The sequence below is a fragment of the Accipiter gentilis genome, chromosome 31, assembly GCF_929443795.1.
Source record: "Accipiter gentilis chromosome 31, bAccGen1.1, whole genome shotgun sequence".
NCBI lineage: Eukaryota > Metazoa > Chordata > Aves > Accipitriformes > Accipitridae > Astur > Astur gentilis.
In genome coordinates this window covers 4,076,787-4,093,497 of record NC_064910.1, presented here as the reverse complement: position 1 = coordinate 4,093,497, position 16,711 = coordinate 4,076,787, and the positions used below count along the sequence as shown (strand labels likewise).

At 44.4% G+C, this 16,711-nt stretch overlaps 1 protein-coding gene across 15 annotated transcripts in view; it reads left to right on the top strand.

Annotated features, from left to right (window-relative positions):
• The window catches only part of LIMS1 (LIM zinc finger domain containing 1), a 73,859-nt gene that overhangs the window by 39,611 nt on the left and 17,537 nt on the right, over positions 1-16,711 (top strand). For 4 of the 15 annotated variants that reach the window (XR_007510240.1, XR_007510239.1, XM_049834714.1 and 1 more), the window contains exon 1: positions 14,258-15,144. The exons of 7 other annotated variants lie outside the window; for them this stretch is intronic. Coding sequence is in view for 4 of the 8 variants with exons in the window: in XM_049834714.1 (XP_049690671.1) it covers positions 14,963-15,144 (182 nt within the window). In the remaining 4 variants the exon portion in view is untranslated. 4 more of the 15 variants (XM_049834713.1, XM_049834709.1, XM_049834701.1 and 1 more) reach the window with 4 other exon arrangements.

The window sequence follows — 16,711 nt, the reverse complement described above, 5'->3', positions numbered from 1 at the left end:
CTATGGTGTGACTCCCTTCCCTGGCTCTGGGAAGGGCAAATATTAGCTGGTGGTTGCTTCTGGATCCTTTCTGACAGCCAGCACTTGCAAGTAGATAACTTTCCACAGGCCGACAACTTTGCTCACTCTGGTTTGAAGTCGGTTTGGGGTCACCCGAGCACTGGGGGTAGTGCTGCTTGTCGGGGGTCTTGGCGCAGCCCCTTCGAGGGGCTGGGGGTCCTGGTCTCTGGCTTTCTTCATGGGGGGTTCTTTGTTGTGGAAAGGACTTTAGACAAAAGAATGCAGCAGGACCACTTAGCCTGACCTTAGCCAGGAACGGTGACCAAAAATCGGAAAGCCATTTAATGTCCAGGGTTATCTTCCTGATGCTACGTGCCTTTTGAAAGAGTAACAGAGAATTTTCAAAAAGCCTCTGTTTGGAGCAGGGAGATTAGAGGATTGTTTGTAACCTGAGTAAGCGCAGACACAAAAAAAAAGTAAAAATGCAAAGGTTTTTTTCTAAGTGTGCTCGGTGTGAAAGCAATCTGTTCCTACTTCAGGCTCCTGAGAAAAGGATCCTTGTGTAAATGCTAACAAAAGCCTCAGTGGAGAGGAAGCACTTCCTATCTCCTAATGCCTGTTCTCTGGTTGTATTTTTAGATTATTTTTTGTTGTTGGTGGTTGTGCATCGGATTGGAGTGCTGTGTAATTTAGAGGGATTTTGTTACTGTGCTTTCGTTACCCGAGTTAGCAATTTCAGAAGGATGAGTATTCAGTTTTGGGGGATTTACCCTTTTGTTATAACTAAGCACCTTAATTAAAAATTATTGTGGCAAAATGTATCATCATAATGAGATTATTTGCCATGAGATATCAGAAATAGCGCATCAGTTCTAGGAATGTGTTAACTTGTGGGTCTGATACATGTGTTTGGTATCTATTTATAGTATTCATTCTGAATTGATTTCCTAGGTGGAATTCTAATAGCATTGGCAATATATTTATATGACTATAGATGGAAGAATAAGCAATTAGTAGAGTAAGAGATGTGCAGAGATTCTGGACTTTTTAATGTTTAGTTTCTTTTATACAAAACTAGCAATGAGGAAGAATAGATCTTTTGAGGGAAAAGAAAGCTGCTTTTTAAAGCATATACCTAAAAATGAGTGCTATCTCTCTATGGTTGTGTTGCTGTCTCTCTTATTTATAAGCACATCCGAGAGAGGAATGAGACCCTTTGGGGCTGGGGCGGGGGAAGAGGTTGTCTGTACCAGTATAAGTCCAGGTGTTTTGATCCTTTCCTGAGCCTCTTGCGGTTAAAGATGAGAAATATGTTAAACAGGGATTGGTCTTGAGAAATAAAATCCAAGTGGGAGGAAATAGCAGATCAGGGGACTTATGAATCAGCTCAGGGCAGGGTATAGGAGATAGGAGAAGGTGAACAGAGCATGGTCAGATGCTGCTGCTAGAGCAGGGGAACAACTTGTACCTAAAGACAGAGCTTCTCTTGTATTTGCTAACAGCTTAAGCTGGTTCTTGTTCAAACTAAACCTTGCTCCTTCCTTACCCATTTTGGTGGTATTTCAGTGTGTTGCCAGGCAGCCTTATTTGTCATTTTTACTGCATTCTCCGTGACAAAAGGCTATGGCATTGTAAATACAAAATAATGGCATAACAACAGGGCAAAGAGCAATCGGGAACAAAGAGGAAAAAAGTTCTTTAGTTTTCTAAAACTGGAAATTTCTAGCTTTTTTCATGTGCTGTACCCGGTGACACTTAGATGCCTGTCCTTAGCAAATACTTTCAGAGTATCTGGAGTCCACAAGAAAGACGGGGTTTCTTTCATGTCTGCTAAATATAGCTTGCCATCCTCCATGGCTTTGCAATGCCCTCCTGTAGTTTCTCTCTCCAGTTCTTTGTTCTAGTGCCTTTGTATTTCGTTTTACATACATATTAATCCACATGTGTTAAATAATATCAGCCCTCGAGGAACAGTTCGCTGAAAGCTGCTCTCTTGGTTCAAGTACTGTATTTTTCTAATCCTGGGCCAAAATGTACTCGAGGTGCCAATGTCCTTGGGATACTCTGTGAGAATATCTGTATTTAAAAAAAAAAAAAAAAGAAAATCGCCCTTTGTTAAAGTCATGCATGCTATCCGCCTGATCTCATTTTACAGCCTTTTACACCTTGCCCCAGTATAAGACTTCTCTCTCCTGCCCTTGTTGAGGTCTCTGTCTCCTTTGGAAGCGGTTTCCTGGGATCCAGGCTGGGGTGGTCCTCTGGTAAGGCACAAACCAGCAGCAAGTAACCCGACGGACAGCCATTCGTGCCCCTTTGCCTTGGCTGCGGGGTGTCTTGGGCTGCCTCCACTCTGCTGCTGTGAGCACTGCTGTAATTGCGGCTCCTGGGTCCGGCCATCGCAGCAGGAGCTGGATGCTGCTCAGCAGGACAGGGACTTAACGCGCCTGCAAACTGTGGCCGAGACCTTGCCGAGTGTTGGCAGTGTCAGCACTGCAAAGCAGCTCGGGGGGGGCTTGGTGCTGAAATTCTGCCTTTGCTCTTTCCTGGGAGCATCAGTGTCATTTGTGCTTAAAACACCTGAGATTACTAATAATTAGGCTACTGTGAAGCAACGTACTGGAACTCCTAAATGTGTACAGAGCGTATGTTTATCATATAACGTAGCACATACATTTTATTTTCCAGGAACCAAAATTACTTGAAACAATTCTTTTTACAGTATAAAAATGATTTCCTATGTTGACATAGCTTCACAATAGGTCATGTGCCATGGGACTCTGAGCTCTGCAACAGGAAGGCAAGCTTTAGCTTCTGCATCTGTGTCCACTGATGTCACTTCACTCAGAGGTTTGACCCCCATCATTGTCTTCCAGATCTGCTATTCAGTTTATGATGAGTCAGTCTCTATGCTCATTTCCCTCAGTCTTTTGCAGGAAAGACCGTAGGAATATATTTTGGCTCTTAGCATTAAGTGTCCTAGCTTGTCAGATTTCTGCTTACAGTAGAAACTCCTAAATGAATATTTGAATTTAACAAGAGTCTCTCCAAACACCTCTTGCTCTAGCAAGTAGGTGCCAGGTTGTCTTGAGGGGAGCTCATCTCACGCAGCTGTGGCTACCTGCTTTGCTTCGCAAGCAGCAGAGCTTACTTTAGTGCATGGTTTTGCTCATTTTGCCCACCCAATTGCTGTGATTCCTCGTCCTGCTGCGGACGGAGCTCAACGCCTTGCATTGCACCCACTGCCCAGCTGCAGTTTACAGGCTGGGGCTTGGTGCTAGTTCAAAATCTGCCCCAGCTCCCTCAGTGTTGCTGGTGGTACGGTGCGATGGCTGAGCGGTCCCGCCGGCAGCGGTGAGGACCTGAGGGGGCTGGGAAGGACCGCTGGAGCCCATCCAGTTGAGGAGAGTGAGGGCATTTCAAGGGAAAGCCATAAATAGCAAGCCCTAAACTCAACTGAGATCGGCACCGGGGTGGGAGGGTAGGAGTCATCCCCCTCCTTTAGAAACCTGTCCTAGGTTGGAGTGAGTTTCTCTCCCAGGGAGCCTCTCTCGTCCCCTCTGTCCCAGCTCGTCCTGGCATAACCCATGCCCAGGTTGTCCCATCACCTGCAGTAAGCTGAAAGGAGTGCTATCCCGTGTCCTGACAGCACAGCACATTGATGGGGGTGGGAAATTCGGCTTTTCTTTCCACCTCTCCCACTCCATGTATCGCTTAACAAACCCCATAACCGCTCTGGAAGCCTTTTAATGAACTGCTGTAGATGTTACAGCTGCATTACTGACTTTATAGGGAGCCTGCCTGCCCCAAATAAAAGGTGGTCTGGATAGCTCATCCTTTTCTTGAGCTTGCACAGTACAAAAACGTGCTTGGTTTAGACCTCCGCTGGGGCAGGGACGCTGAATGCAGTCCTCCCTTCCCCTGCTTGAGCTGGGCTCACCGGTGCATAGACCTTAAATCCGCAGGATGCTCCCCAGCTGCAGAGCTCAAAGCGCAGGCAGCTCCATGGCACCTTCATCTCTCCCCTGTCCACAGCAGATGCAAAAGTCATTGAACTAAATGCAACCTGAGAAATCTGCTTTTCAGAACCGAGGGGAAGAGTTGTTCTTTTCCGGCTATATTGATTTGGTGGGAAAAAAATGACATCTCTGATAAATCTTGTCTTGCCTTGTCTTTAGAAATGGCATGTAAAAACTCTGTCTGTATGCTGAGCTATTCTTTCTTGCTTTCCTCACCAAACAGGATGCAAAGGAAATTGTACGCATACATTTATGATTAATCATTAGGAGTCACTTAACAGTAGCGGTATGCTTGCTATTTTTGCTTTTTCCCCATCTGATCCCATGGCCTTTGTAAAAATAGAATGATTCCTCTAAAAAATTTGATACTATTAATTTCCAAAGCTCAATACAAGCTACTGGGAAAAGCAGGGGCAATTTTTTTTTTTTTGACAGTTACACTTAAAGTGAATTTGATGATTCCATAGAGTCCATAGCTCTCTTTTCTAAGTTGATATAGGTTCAGATGCAATTAAAAATGCAAACAACTTTTGAAGAGGATAGTCTCAAGTTTTTACCAAACAGTACATTTCAGCATTTGCAACAAATAATCATGGGCAAGCTTCAGTCGGTGGCTGTCAATTACTGGGGTACATCACTGCTCTGTTCTCTCATGCAGAAAGCACCGTGGATGTTTTCCACAATAACAGTGTTAAAGTATCTGCCTTCCCTTTGCTCTCTGCTGCTGAAGCTAATGGGTACATCTGCGTGACTAGGTGCAGGCAATCTTCTGCTGGGTCCGTTCAGGCTCCCGCCTGCCTCTGCACACTGACTCCAGACTGGAAGGCATGTGGATGTGCCCCAAAATTTCATGCACAAAGACTCCCTCGCAGATGAAATAGGAGACATAAGCACATTCTTACGTCCCACTGAGCCTTAGGGGGATAGGCTCTGCACGGCAAAGCTCGTAGGTGAGTATAAAAAGAAACAAATGAATAAAATCCCCCAAACATCGGCAATGCGGTAGGGCTGAGTGCCTCCTCCCTCTCTTTATGAGATACAGCATTTGGGAGCTGTGCGAGGTCACAGATCTCCTCAGCCCCATGCATAGCAGCCAGCCAAGGTGTGCAGCTGTTTCCAGCTGCATGTCCTCGCTGAAGACTCCTGCTCATCCTAGGAGGGAGAGAAGAAGATGCTTATTGGGGACTGTCTGGGGAACCAGGGACGCTGTTGAATTTTCAGATGCCTTAGGGTACTGAGGGCAGGGGAAGGCAGAAAGAAAAGATCTGTCTGCACCTGGAAGCGTTCTTAAAGTTGATTTCCAGTGGTGACGTTTCTTAGCGGCATCACAAATGTTAATATATAGCCACTTTCTGTAAGTAGATGTTTCACTTGCTCACAGCACCAGTGTCAGCAGGTAAAGCAGTAATTAGTCAATACATTGGTAAAAAGAGACTAATTTATTAAACCAGGAAGAGCTCGAAAATAAATGTTAAGCCACAAAAAAATTACGCTGCTTCTTTTGTTGTGGTTAGAAACTGTTGGAATAGTAGAGCGTTGGGACCTAGAAATACTCATTTGAATTGCTTGTGAACTCTTGATTAAAAAATAATTTGGCTCATCTGCTAGCTGCTCTAATTGAAGAGAGGATTTGCCCATGTAAATGTAACACTGAATTATTATTCTTAATTCTAGTAACTTCCAGCCAGCAAAAATAGGCTTCATAGTTACATTTTAACATTGCGATACTTAGAATTTGCGTTGAGCCTTAGTGTGAGGTATCCAAATGACTAGAGGCTTTACTTCTCATTTGTGCTGTACTTTTCATTGCTCTAGGGGTTAAAATAACTCACGAGGAACACACCCATTTTTTTCTTGCCTTCTCTCTCACCCTTTCTCTCCTGCATTGCATAACAACTCCAAGCGATTTTGTTTGACTTGCTCACCCTGTCACATCCCCTGACTCCAAATGACCGGAGGTAGCTGCTTGTGTAACAGAAACCCCAACAATTACTGCTGTTCCTCTTAGGCTTGCCTCATTGTAATAATCTGTGATTTCAGTAAATTGTTAAAGTGCAGTAATTATAGCAATTAGGATTTTCATCGCTCTTTCTTACAGGATTAGCTGGCTAAAGATAAGTCGTAGGTTTCTTTTTTTTGCTTTGCTTTCATGTGTTTTGATAACACCTAATCAGAGGTGTTCTCTACAGAACATGTACTGTGATTGCTCATTATTCTTCATTATAATTAAGCTCTTCTTTGAATGCAGTCTGTCACACTGAAGTGAATTTACACACAGAAGTATTCTGCAGAGGAGAGAAAAACTAAATTATGTCAATGTCACCACTTAATAAAAATTACCAACTTACAGGCATCGGGGAGAACAAGCTTAAAGGCTGTAAGTTTGGGTTCCCTTTCTGTTCATTTGGTTTTCCTGTGGTCTCTGAGCTGTTGGAGGAAATGCAAAGCTAACAGACACCGTGTCCTCGAGAGGACTGTGAGCCTTTTTTACATGATGCTCTCCAGACATGGGAACAACTCCAGCTTCTGGAGTGTCTTGCCTCTGACAGTGGCCAAAAGCTGATGCCTGTGGAGGGAGGTAGAAGGAAAGAGCGGCCCTTTTATGGGATTTCCCTTGGTAGTAATCCCAGCTTGCTGCCAGCTATGGCTTGGGGACTTCCTGCAGAGTTTGTGACATTCGGTGTTTTTCCTTTTGGTTAACTCCTCTGGTCTCACCTCGCACCCAGGAATCTCGGGACGTTTCCCAAACTTGAGTGATGCTCTGAGTTTTCCTGTGTATTATCTGATGCTGTAGTGCACGTGGTTGCGTGTTCATTTTTTCTTTGCTTGATTTGTCATAGCAGCTTTAGGCATTGTTCAGTTTTCATCTTTGTAGAAACTTCTGATTTTAGGTAGTTCCTGGTAGCATTTTGAAATAATGGTTTCATATACAGCGCTCTGTGAGCAGTGGTTTTGGATGATACTGCTCAGCTGTGCCAGCAGATTGTGATGTGTCTTTATGTATCAAGGAGATGAAGTTTGTGATTTTTTGGAGCCTTTTGTCCAACAAGAGAAATTTGGTTTATGACTTTTGTGACATATTTCCCTGTAGCTTTTTTGCTTTCTCTATCTGGTCTAATGAGCATGATAGAGGTAGAAGAAAATTAATTAAAAACTTTTAGCTATTAGCCTCAAAGGAAATAACATATTGACAGACACAGCTAGTAATACCTGGCAGCATTTCTCAGCTGTGCCTTTTTCAATGAAAGATTCAAAAGATTCAGGCAGTTCCAGCAAGGAATGGACGGACAAAGGTAAAGCGGATGTGAAATGGCATTTGTCTTTTCTAGCATGTTAAATCCATGCATGCCACGCTCTTCATAGATCATAAAGTTCTTGATCCCGAGTTGAGTCTACCTTTTGAACTCTATTTCTGTGCAGCTATTGGAAAAATGTTACCCACTCGGAGTCATGACTCAAAACTGCCCTGGCTGGTCCCTTTCTTGTTCCGGTATGGAAAGTTTGCATTTGAAAGCTGTTTCTCTTGCTTGATGTTTGGCTTTTCAGTTATTGTTTTGCATGTTTCTCCTCACTGACTCCAGAAACTGAAGCATACACTATATTTCTGATATATTAAAAAAGCTGCTCCTTATATTTTTTAATATTTTTTTTTTAAGGGACACGGTAACAGCGCAGCTTCGGGATAGGATAGCTCCATGAGTTACCAGGTTGCAGGTCATGAGTTTTGCCCGAAGTGTACAAGTAATAGCTTAGTTTTAAACTACATTCCTTTCTAAAGCTAATCCTCACATTATACCTACCCACTTCTCCATGGTACATAGCAAAGGGGAAGGAGATTTGGCAGGGCTGGAACCCTTCTGATTCAAAGCACAAAACCCTGTCGTCTTCTATTTTCCCTTCACTTCTGTTCTGCCAAGCAAATAACCTGTGCTGCTCCTCCAGATAATCCCAGCAATACGCTGTTGCAAGGGGTATCTTCTACGTCTTCCTTCACAAGTCTTGTAATACATATTATAACCATTCACTCCTACTTTACTCATTCAGGGTTAGTCAGTTGTTGGGGTAGAAACCATTACTTTCAAAAAACCTTGCAATAGTTACCAAAGCCTTCAGTTTGGAACATGCGTGGAAGTCTTGCTTTGCACTAACTGCTATTGAAATTCATTTGGGCATACTTGACAGGTCTGCCACTAGTATTGGAGAGCTAATAAATATAAAGTACAAGATTAAGACCTTCAGTTTGTATTACCCAAAATGTTAAGGCTGTCATAGTGAAGTATGAAAGCAATGCTATTTTGTATTAGCTTTATTTGTCTATACATTACTCATGCTTGACTCTTAGGAGCATAAATCGCTTCTGGTTATTCTCTTTCAGCTTTTGAATATTAGGGCCATTATTTAATTCTGCAATGTTAACTGCAGATGGCTCAGCTGTCTGCCATCCTCTGCTGGTTTTAAAGCTTGGTGATGCTGCAGTGAATGTGGGAAGAGAAAAATGTGAAACTGAAACCTAGAACGACTAATAATTACTATTTACTATGTGTGTGAGAGAAGAGCAACAGCTGAGGAGATGTTTTCTTTACCACATTCTGTTTCTGCCCAAAACAAATCAATTCAGGCTATGAAAAACTTTGCACTTCCTCATCTAGAATAGAAAAACAAACTTAATGAAGGTGAAAAATGGTTCGAGAGGTTATGTTGCTGGAGGTGTAGATCAATAGTAATATTTGAGGGGAGACGTGTGTGGGAGTGACGTGCCGGTTAGTAAAGCTGACGGTCAGTCCTCAGCACGGTGACTCCAGTGGAGACGTCACTGTAATAAGGATGTCACTGGGAGCTGGGAAGCCTGGTGATACAGTTATCTCTGCCCTACAAGGAACTGCGTGAACGTACTGGAAGCCTCTCCTGGTAGCTGGGGTGTTATGTTGAGTCATGGTATTAATTATAGTTCCTGGACGAACTGCTCAGGTCACAGTGTTCGGCTTGTGAAAACATCGGTTCCAGCGGGCACGGGCAGATGGCTAAGGCAGAAGCAAAGCTGGTGTTTGCCTTTAGACTAAGGATTCGGTGACGGATTTTTCGTGGATTTCAGTGACACATGACATGAACTGAATATTAGTGCTAGGAAACTGTTCCTCTGAAGAGAAATATGGTAGTGCAGCATTTTAGAATCACAGAATCATTTAAGTTGGAAAAGACCCTTAAGATCATTGAGTCCAATCATTAACCCAGCACTGCCAAGGCCACCACTAAACCATGTCCCTAAGCACCACATCTACACGTCTTTTAAATACCTCCAGGGATGGTGACTCCAATGCTTCCCTGGGCAGCCTGTGCCAATGCTTGATATTCCTTTTGGTGAAAAAAATTTTCTTAATATTCAACCTAAACCTCCTCTGCTGCAACTTGAGGCTGTTACCTCTTGTCCTGTCCCTTGTTACTTGGGAGAAGAGACCGACCCCCACCTCACTACAAGCCCCTTTCAGGTAGTTGTAGAGAGCGATCAGGTCTCCCCTCAGCCTCCTTTTCTCCAGACTAAACAACCCCAGTTCCCTCAGCCGCACCTCATAAGACTTGTGCTCTAGACCCTTCACCAACTTGGTTGCCCTTCTCTGGACACGCTCCAGCACCTCAATGTCTTTCTTGTGGTGAGGGGCCCAAAACTGAACACAATATTCGAGGCGCAGCCTCACCAGTGCCGAGTACAGGGGGAGATGATCCCCTCCCTAGTCCTGCTGGCCACATGATTTCTGATACAGGCCAGGATGCTAATTTCCTGAAATGTCAGAAAATGCAAAGATCAACCTCATATATTTTTACATACTTGAACTTTAAATCTGTTCCTTAAGCGATGAAGGAGGAGCACACATACACTGAGTTGTAAGTTGCTTGCAATTGCCTGATCACACTCTATTGTGCATCCCTTGACTTTTCAGTGGTTTGATTTCCACCAGTATAAATATTATTCTGCCCAAACACTTTCAAATTTTAGAACTGAACGGCCTCGGTGTTGTGAAGTTCACTGTGTGTACGTCTAAACAGAAGGACCCTTTTGAGCTTGGTGGGCCTGATGTTGTCTCATCAGTCTTGAAAAGATGGTTCTTTTCAGAGAGAGTGTCTGAGAGACATTTGTTGTGTAGCCTCTAGCACTGAGTAGCTGACTTTTTTTGTTACTCTTAAATTGAAAATGGGGATATAAATGTTGTTACATGAAATGCATTAGTGCAAATGCATCTTTAAAATGTTTGGGTTGGAAGAGTTTGGATACAGTATACTTACCATAGTGAAGTATACATGCAGTCAACTACACAGGGTGCAGATTTTAAGAATAACCGAGAGTATGCTGCATCTCATGCAACGCAAATTTATTAGAGCTCTCATGAGCTTCTCATATGTGATACTGCATCTTTTTGATGTTCTGTTTTGCCTGTCTGCATAGGATTCAAAAAATAGTAGTGGGGAAGGAAGAGATGGCTGTTTCAAAGAGTATCAAATATCTGTACACAGAAGTCATTTCTGGTTTTACAGGAAGCATGGCTTCATTTGGTAATGTTTGTAACCAGCAGGAAGAAAATACAACATTTTTTTGAAATACTACTTACAACAGGAAAATGCTATAGTTAAATATTGCTCTCCCTTTCTACAACTTCTGTCAGAGACTGATTTTTCACTGTGCTTGTATGGCTGATAAAACATTGTGTGGGAAGGTGCTGCTTACCTCTTTATTCCAGTTATATTCATTTCCTTATGGAGAGATGGAATGTGAACCTTCTCTGTTTGCAGAGACCAAAGCATTTTTTGGACATGTTTATACTAGAATAAATTTATGTTGAAGTATATGAAACGGCTAGAGTTGCCTTCTTGTTTGCCCTGTTTAAACTCCCACCACATAAGCTTAATCATGCTTTTTGTGGCGAAGACTAAATGATGACACTTTTAGGAGCGCTCAGAATTCACCTGGTTTTTATTGCAGTGGTTCCAAGATGGTTTTTCATCCTTTTTAATAGAAACAGGAGCTAGAGCAGTGCTAGGCACATGTGAAAACCCTAACTGTAATGTGCATTTTTATTATAGAAAAGATTTATACCTTCTTTCAAATTGCCTTAGGAGACCGGCTTAACACAGAAAGTATTTTGTTGCTTAAGAGGTAAACAATTGCAGCAACCAGAACGCAAGAGTGTTTTTAATTTTAATAAAAGAAGATGCCAAAGTTCAACTGGTGCTTTGAAAGGTTGGCGCAGAAATCAGCGCAGGGCACTGCAAGTCCACGCGTATTTTGCAGCAAAACTTCTGTTCTAGTTGTTCCGTATTTTGCATGTGAGGGCCACTGCATGGCATCTGTGTTAAACATCATCAAAACGGAATGACCCTTACCTATGCAGGAAGGGGAGGGATGCACTATGATTCCTTTTCCCCCCACCCTGCATAACCAAATGGGGCACGTGGCCTCCTGACTGCGTCGGCGACACAGTGATATTTCACGGTGGCACGAGTAAGTTGCCAAGCAGCAGCTGCTTTTGCCAAGCACCTTGTTTGGAGCCGTGACTGCTCGGCACGTCTATTTGTGGCGTGGAGCGAAATGCTCAGCGGGGCTGGCCGGCCACCAAGCCTTCTCTGTAAAAGTCCCCATCTACCTCTGGCAGCCACCAGCTCGGGCAGCCGGATTTTAAAGCTCTCCAGAGAAGGCAGCTTGCATGCTGTAGGGCTGCAGTCGTCCGTCAGCGATGACGATAAAGCAGCATGGCTATTTTTGCTGTGGTTTTCCGAAGCCCTTCTCCGTAGCCGCAGTGGGATGCTTCCCCTCCCCTCTTCTGCTGTTTCCTTTAGCACCTTCCCCACCATCAGCTCTGACTTCTGATAAGATCCTCAGTGTACCAGGAGGAGCCTGTCTGTCTCCTTCCTCCCTACGTACGTTTTCCAGTTAAATACTTAACTTCTCCCTTTTCTCTTCTCCTTATCACTGCTTACTTAACAGCAGGCTGGTACGTTTTGTCCCAGATGCCAGGGAATGCCCTTGGGAAGCTGCTGCTGCTGCTGCGGCTGCTGCTGCAAATCAACAACCCCCTCCACGCTTCTCGCTCCCCATGGATGGCTTCACCTCGGAGTAACCTAGAATTTCCTAATGAAAATGCCGTGTATTTTTGACAGGGTATTTCAGATCTTGGCAGCATGCCTCCAGCAAAATGACAGAAGAGAGAAAGATGGCCAGCTGCTCTGGATTTGTGGATTACCAAACCTTCACAGTAGAAACTATGTTTTCCTGCAGTAGCAGAAAGGCCCTTTTAAAACTCCTGGCAGGCTCCCTTCCTGCTTAATGGAAAACAAATTGGGAGTATTTCCACCACCAGCAATGGCAATAGGCCTCAAGAACCAGGCAGCTTCTACTTACTGCACATACGGAGTCCTGTTACCTTGTAGGACTGCTTCTTGAAAAAAGCTAGGAAGATTAAAACAGGCTTTTTGGATGGATATCTTATTGCACTGACTTTCCGTACTCCTTGCTTTGCTACAGCCATGCTGAAGACTGTACAGTGGCAGGCTGAAGAAGCAAGCAAATGTTTTCCTGTTGACCACAGAAGACACAAGGCAGCAGAAGTGGCTTCCAGCCACCTTGGTAGCCTGTGGATTTTGGGTTACTACAAGGACGGAGGTAGGCTACCAGGAGAAAGAAACTCTTCAGGGCTCTCCAATTTGCAGCAGCAGCCTCCTAGGAGAACTGCCTGCCCTCTGGGACAAAAGACAAGAAAAAAATTGAGGAGATGGTCAGTGATAAGGGGAAGAGACAGACTGACTTGCTGTTTCTTATCTTAGTGGGTTGGTGCACCTGCACTAATCCTGGATGAATCAGCATGATTAGTCCATTGCAGTCAGACTCCCTGGAGTTTTTCATACCCACAGAAGCTCAGCATTGACCTGTGCAGGACATGTTGGGAAGCAGGATGGAGAAGAAGAGCCAGCAGCACTACGCCTGCATCTCTGTTGGCAGACAGCACTCGTTTTCATCATCGGTGCTCCAGCAGACACAGAAACCTTTTCTTCCAGCTCCGTTTCCTGCAAACGGTGCTCTGGCAAGATCATCATGGCTTAGGGCTACAACCTGAGCATTGCTTGATCTGGAGCTTGCTCCATGACAGATAAAAATAGGGCTTGAGCTCCAGCCAAGCCGTGTCAGTGGTGAGGGTGCAGCCTCCTTAGCCTGTTAGAGCTTGTGAATCCCAGCACCTCTGGTGCAAGACAGATAATCACACCTAGAGACGGGTAAATAAGCAGGGTCATGCTGCCTGGGTCCCACCTACCATGATGTCCTGTGGCACAGGAAAATAGCTTGCCCAGGGGTTGATTCCTGGCGAGGGGAGGTGAAGGAAAGATGCGTGACCAAACCCATCCCACAAATTTGGCAGCAGCAGAAGCATAGTGCTGGGTTGGCCAGGCTGCTGGAAGACGGCTGCGTGCGAGCCCGGGCCTGCGTGGAGAGTGGGGTGTGTGTTGCTGTATGCTTACGAGCGAGCTATCCCAACTAGCGGTGAGAGATAATGGCCCCAAACCATCATAAACCTGACCCTCTGCAGTAGGTCCAAGGAAGGTGAAGGTGTATTGGGAAGTAGTTGCCTTGACTGGACCTTCTGTCATATGCTTTGTCATCTTCTAGTCCTAATTTCTCTACTTGTTGCCTCTGTTCGTCTCCTTCCTGCCTTCCTCTGCTTTCTCATGCCCCCTTGCAGACCAGCAGATTCTTCAAATACCAAGGTGCTGTGTGTCACGAGCACAAAGTGCATGTGGTTCTCGGCAGTTCAGTGGATTGCTAACGAGGCTCAGTCAGTTCAATGCGAGAGAGAGTTTCTCCGGACAGCTTCCCAAAAGCCTGCTTTGTCTCCAGTTGCTGGAAGCTGAGTATCCCACGTCTGCCCCAAGCGCTGCACTTCGAGCAGGGAGAGCTTGCAGGAGGGTAATTATTAGCTGCTGATCTGCAGCTAATCGACCCAGCCTTCCCTAGTAAGTGGTGCACAACAGGTTTTTTAAATAGAATATAACCATGAAGTGCTTGCGACATTAGGAGGGCATTCTGTGGTGAAGGAGCGATTAATTTTTCATTCTTTCTTCCCGGTCTTGCTCTCTCAGTTCCCTAATATCCACTCTAAATTACTTCTGTAATTGTTCTTACGTTAGATAATTGTTCTAAATGCAGCACATCACTGGAAATCAAGCTTCTTTTTTCCTTCTTCATATATTCCCCATTATAGCATACCCGGCAGTTTGGTTAATGGCCTGTGAAGCACAACAGAAACCAAACTATCCATCTGTACCTACCCCTTCTCTGAAGTACTGACAAGAAGAAAGATGCCTTTAGATAAATTCAGCACACATGGCTTCTAAGACACAAGTTGAATGTTAAAGGCCATTTTTACAATTGTATTAATATACTGTAGCATTAAAGCAATGTTTACCTAACGACAGAAGTCTTCTCTTCATGCTTTCCACTGCTGGTTTGCGTACGATAAAATATTGTTGGAATCTGCCTCCACCCTGCCTCAGCAGAAAGTAGCTGCGGAGAAGTTTGGTGGTGAATATTTGCAAACATATTTGCTCACGTAGGTTTACTCACACCACCGCTCTCCTGGGCGACTTCTATCAGCAGCCGGCCGGCAGCGAAGCCGCTTTCCAGCATCCGAGTTTGCATGAGGGCCTGGCAGGGGAACGCGCTCCTCCGCTCGCAGCCAGCGTCAGTAAATCACAGCGTGACGGGCTCACCGCCCCGCTGCTGAACTTTTAACTTGAAGCTCTAGCAGGGTGCTGAGTCGCTCCGGCTACATGACACGGAGCTGTGAAAGTAAATCACTTTGCTGGGAGCAAGGGGAAGTCCAGCATATTGTTTTGCAGACTTTGCCTACAGTTTTTCGGCGGTATAAGCATAGAATATATACACCCGGGAAAGCAATTAGAGAGCGATGGACTTCCAGCGCAGAGCTCACCCTTACCCCATCCCGGAGGATGAAGAGGTCACACACAATGTCGCTCCTGATGCTCACAACTCTGCAGGAAACGAAGGCGAGAAACCGGTGTCAAAATTGCAACGTAGGCACAGTGACATAAAACTCTACAAAGAGTTTTGTGACTTTTATGCAAGATTGTAAGTTCATTCTCTTCAGCTTTGGGGTGTAACTACGGTGACATTATTACTGTATTGCACATATGTATTTTATTATCTGAGCTCCGGGCAGGCTCTGCAAGCCATTCTCTAATGCAACCTTTGCCACTGTTCTGCTTGATACATTGCCAGTTGTAATCGTCAACTAAAATTTGAGCTGTTGCTTTAAACTTATCATTAATTGCATCGGAAATTTTTATCGGCAGTTGAAATGGGGTTGGAATTTGTCAAGTAGTCTTTCTGACTTTAGGTTGTTTGCATATTGTTTTGGGCAAACAGATAAACTGCTTCCCTAATGCAGAAGGATTACATACATCGCTGTTGTTACATATATGATGTGTTTCAAAGTGAAGTACTTTTGCATACTGAGGAGGGAAGCTTTATGTTTTCATTTGGTTTTGAATTTTGTTTTATGTTTTTGCTTGGATTGTACTTTATGTCTGGCAGCACTTAAGATCCTTAGTGCTCGAGAACTGTTGAGGTGATGATGAAAGATCCCAGTTTCTTTTGTGATTATTCTTCATTTAGATTGATAAGGAGAACGGGTGAAATGACTGAGGTTTTCCCCGACAGAAAGCATACACAATCCATGGAGTCTATTGACGAGCTTTATACTTAATCACAGTTTATACGTATAATCACTGTAGTTTGTCTGTAGGCTTGTCTGTTGTGTATGGGATAGACCATCCTCCATCCGATCTCCTTGTGAAATTTGCCCACTTGTTTCACTGAGAGGGCAGTGAATATTTGGATAGCAGTTACTGTTTTCCTCTTCTGCAAAGATCTCTAGAGAGTTGGGGGGGAAACAACCCAGCTAATAATGACTGGTCAGATGTGACCTTGCGTAGGGCTTTTCTGTGACACAGCATAAGAAATAGATAAAGCACATTCCTTTTTGAACCATGTGCCAGGTGTTTGCTTGCTCCCTTGGGTGCTGTGCAAGGAATGAATTCAATTCCTATTGAACCTGGTGGGAGCCAAGAAATCTTAGTCCCTTGGCGGGGGGAAGGCTTGGCATCTTACAGAGGATGAGGGCTCTGCACTTACAGGCGCAGCATGATAGCTGTATCAAAATGTGTGCATGTGTGCACGTGTTTGAAATAATGTTAATAAGCTTCCAGGTAGATGTTTGAGTCAGTGGTTTTGTCAGCTCTGGTCAGATTGTAATGAAACCAGACCACTGCCCTGTATCTGCTCTCAGATGGGCAGAGAGGTGATCCTGAAAGGCATAGCTTTGAGAGTCTAGATACAGGTAAGAAAATGTTTGCAAAGGAAAAATCAAGTGAGCCTTTTTCTGGCCTTAATTAGCTGAAACACAGCTGTACTGTCTTCTGCAGATGGGGACACAATCCTAGTGAAGTAGCTAATTCCTCTGATATTTTGCAGCTAACCACACTGTCATTTTATGGTCACGTGCCTTTGAGAAGCAACCAGGGCTGCTATTTGAGTAATTTTTTGCATCCCCGGCATGGGTTTGCCAGCTTGTGCTGGCCTGCGTGTGGGTTGCAGTGGGGCAGCCAGAGCATTTCCATTCTACCCCTTGGCCCTG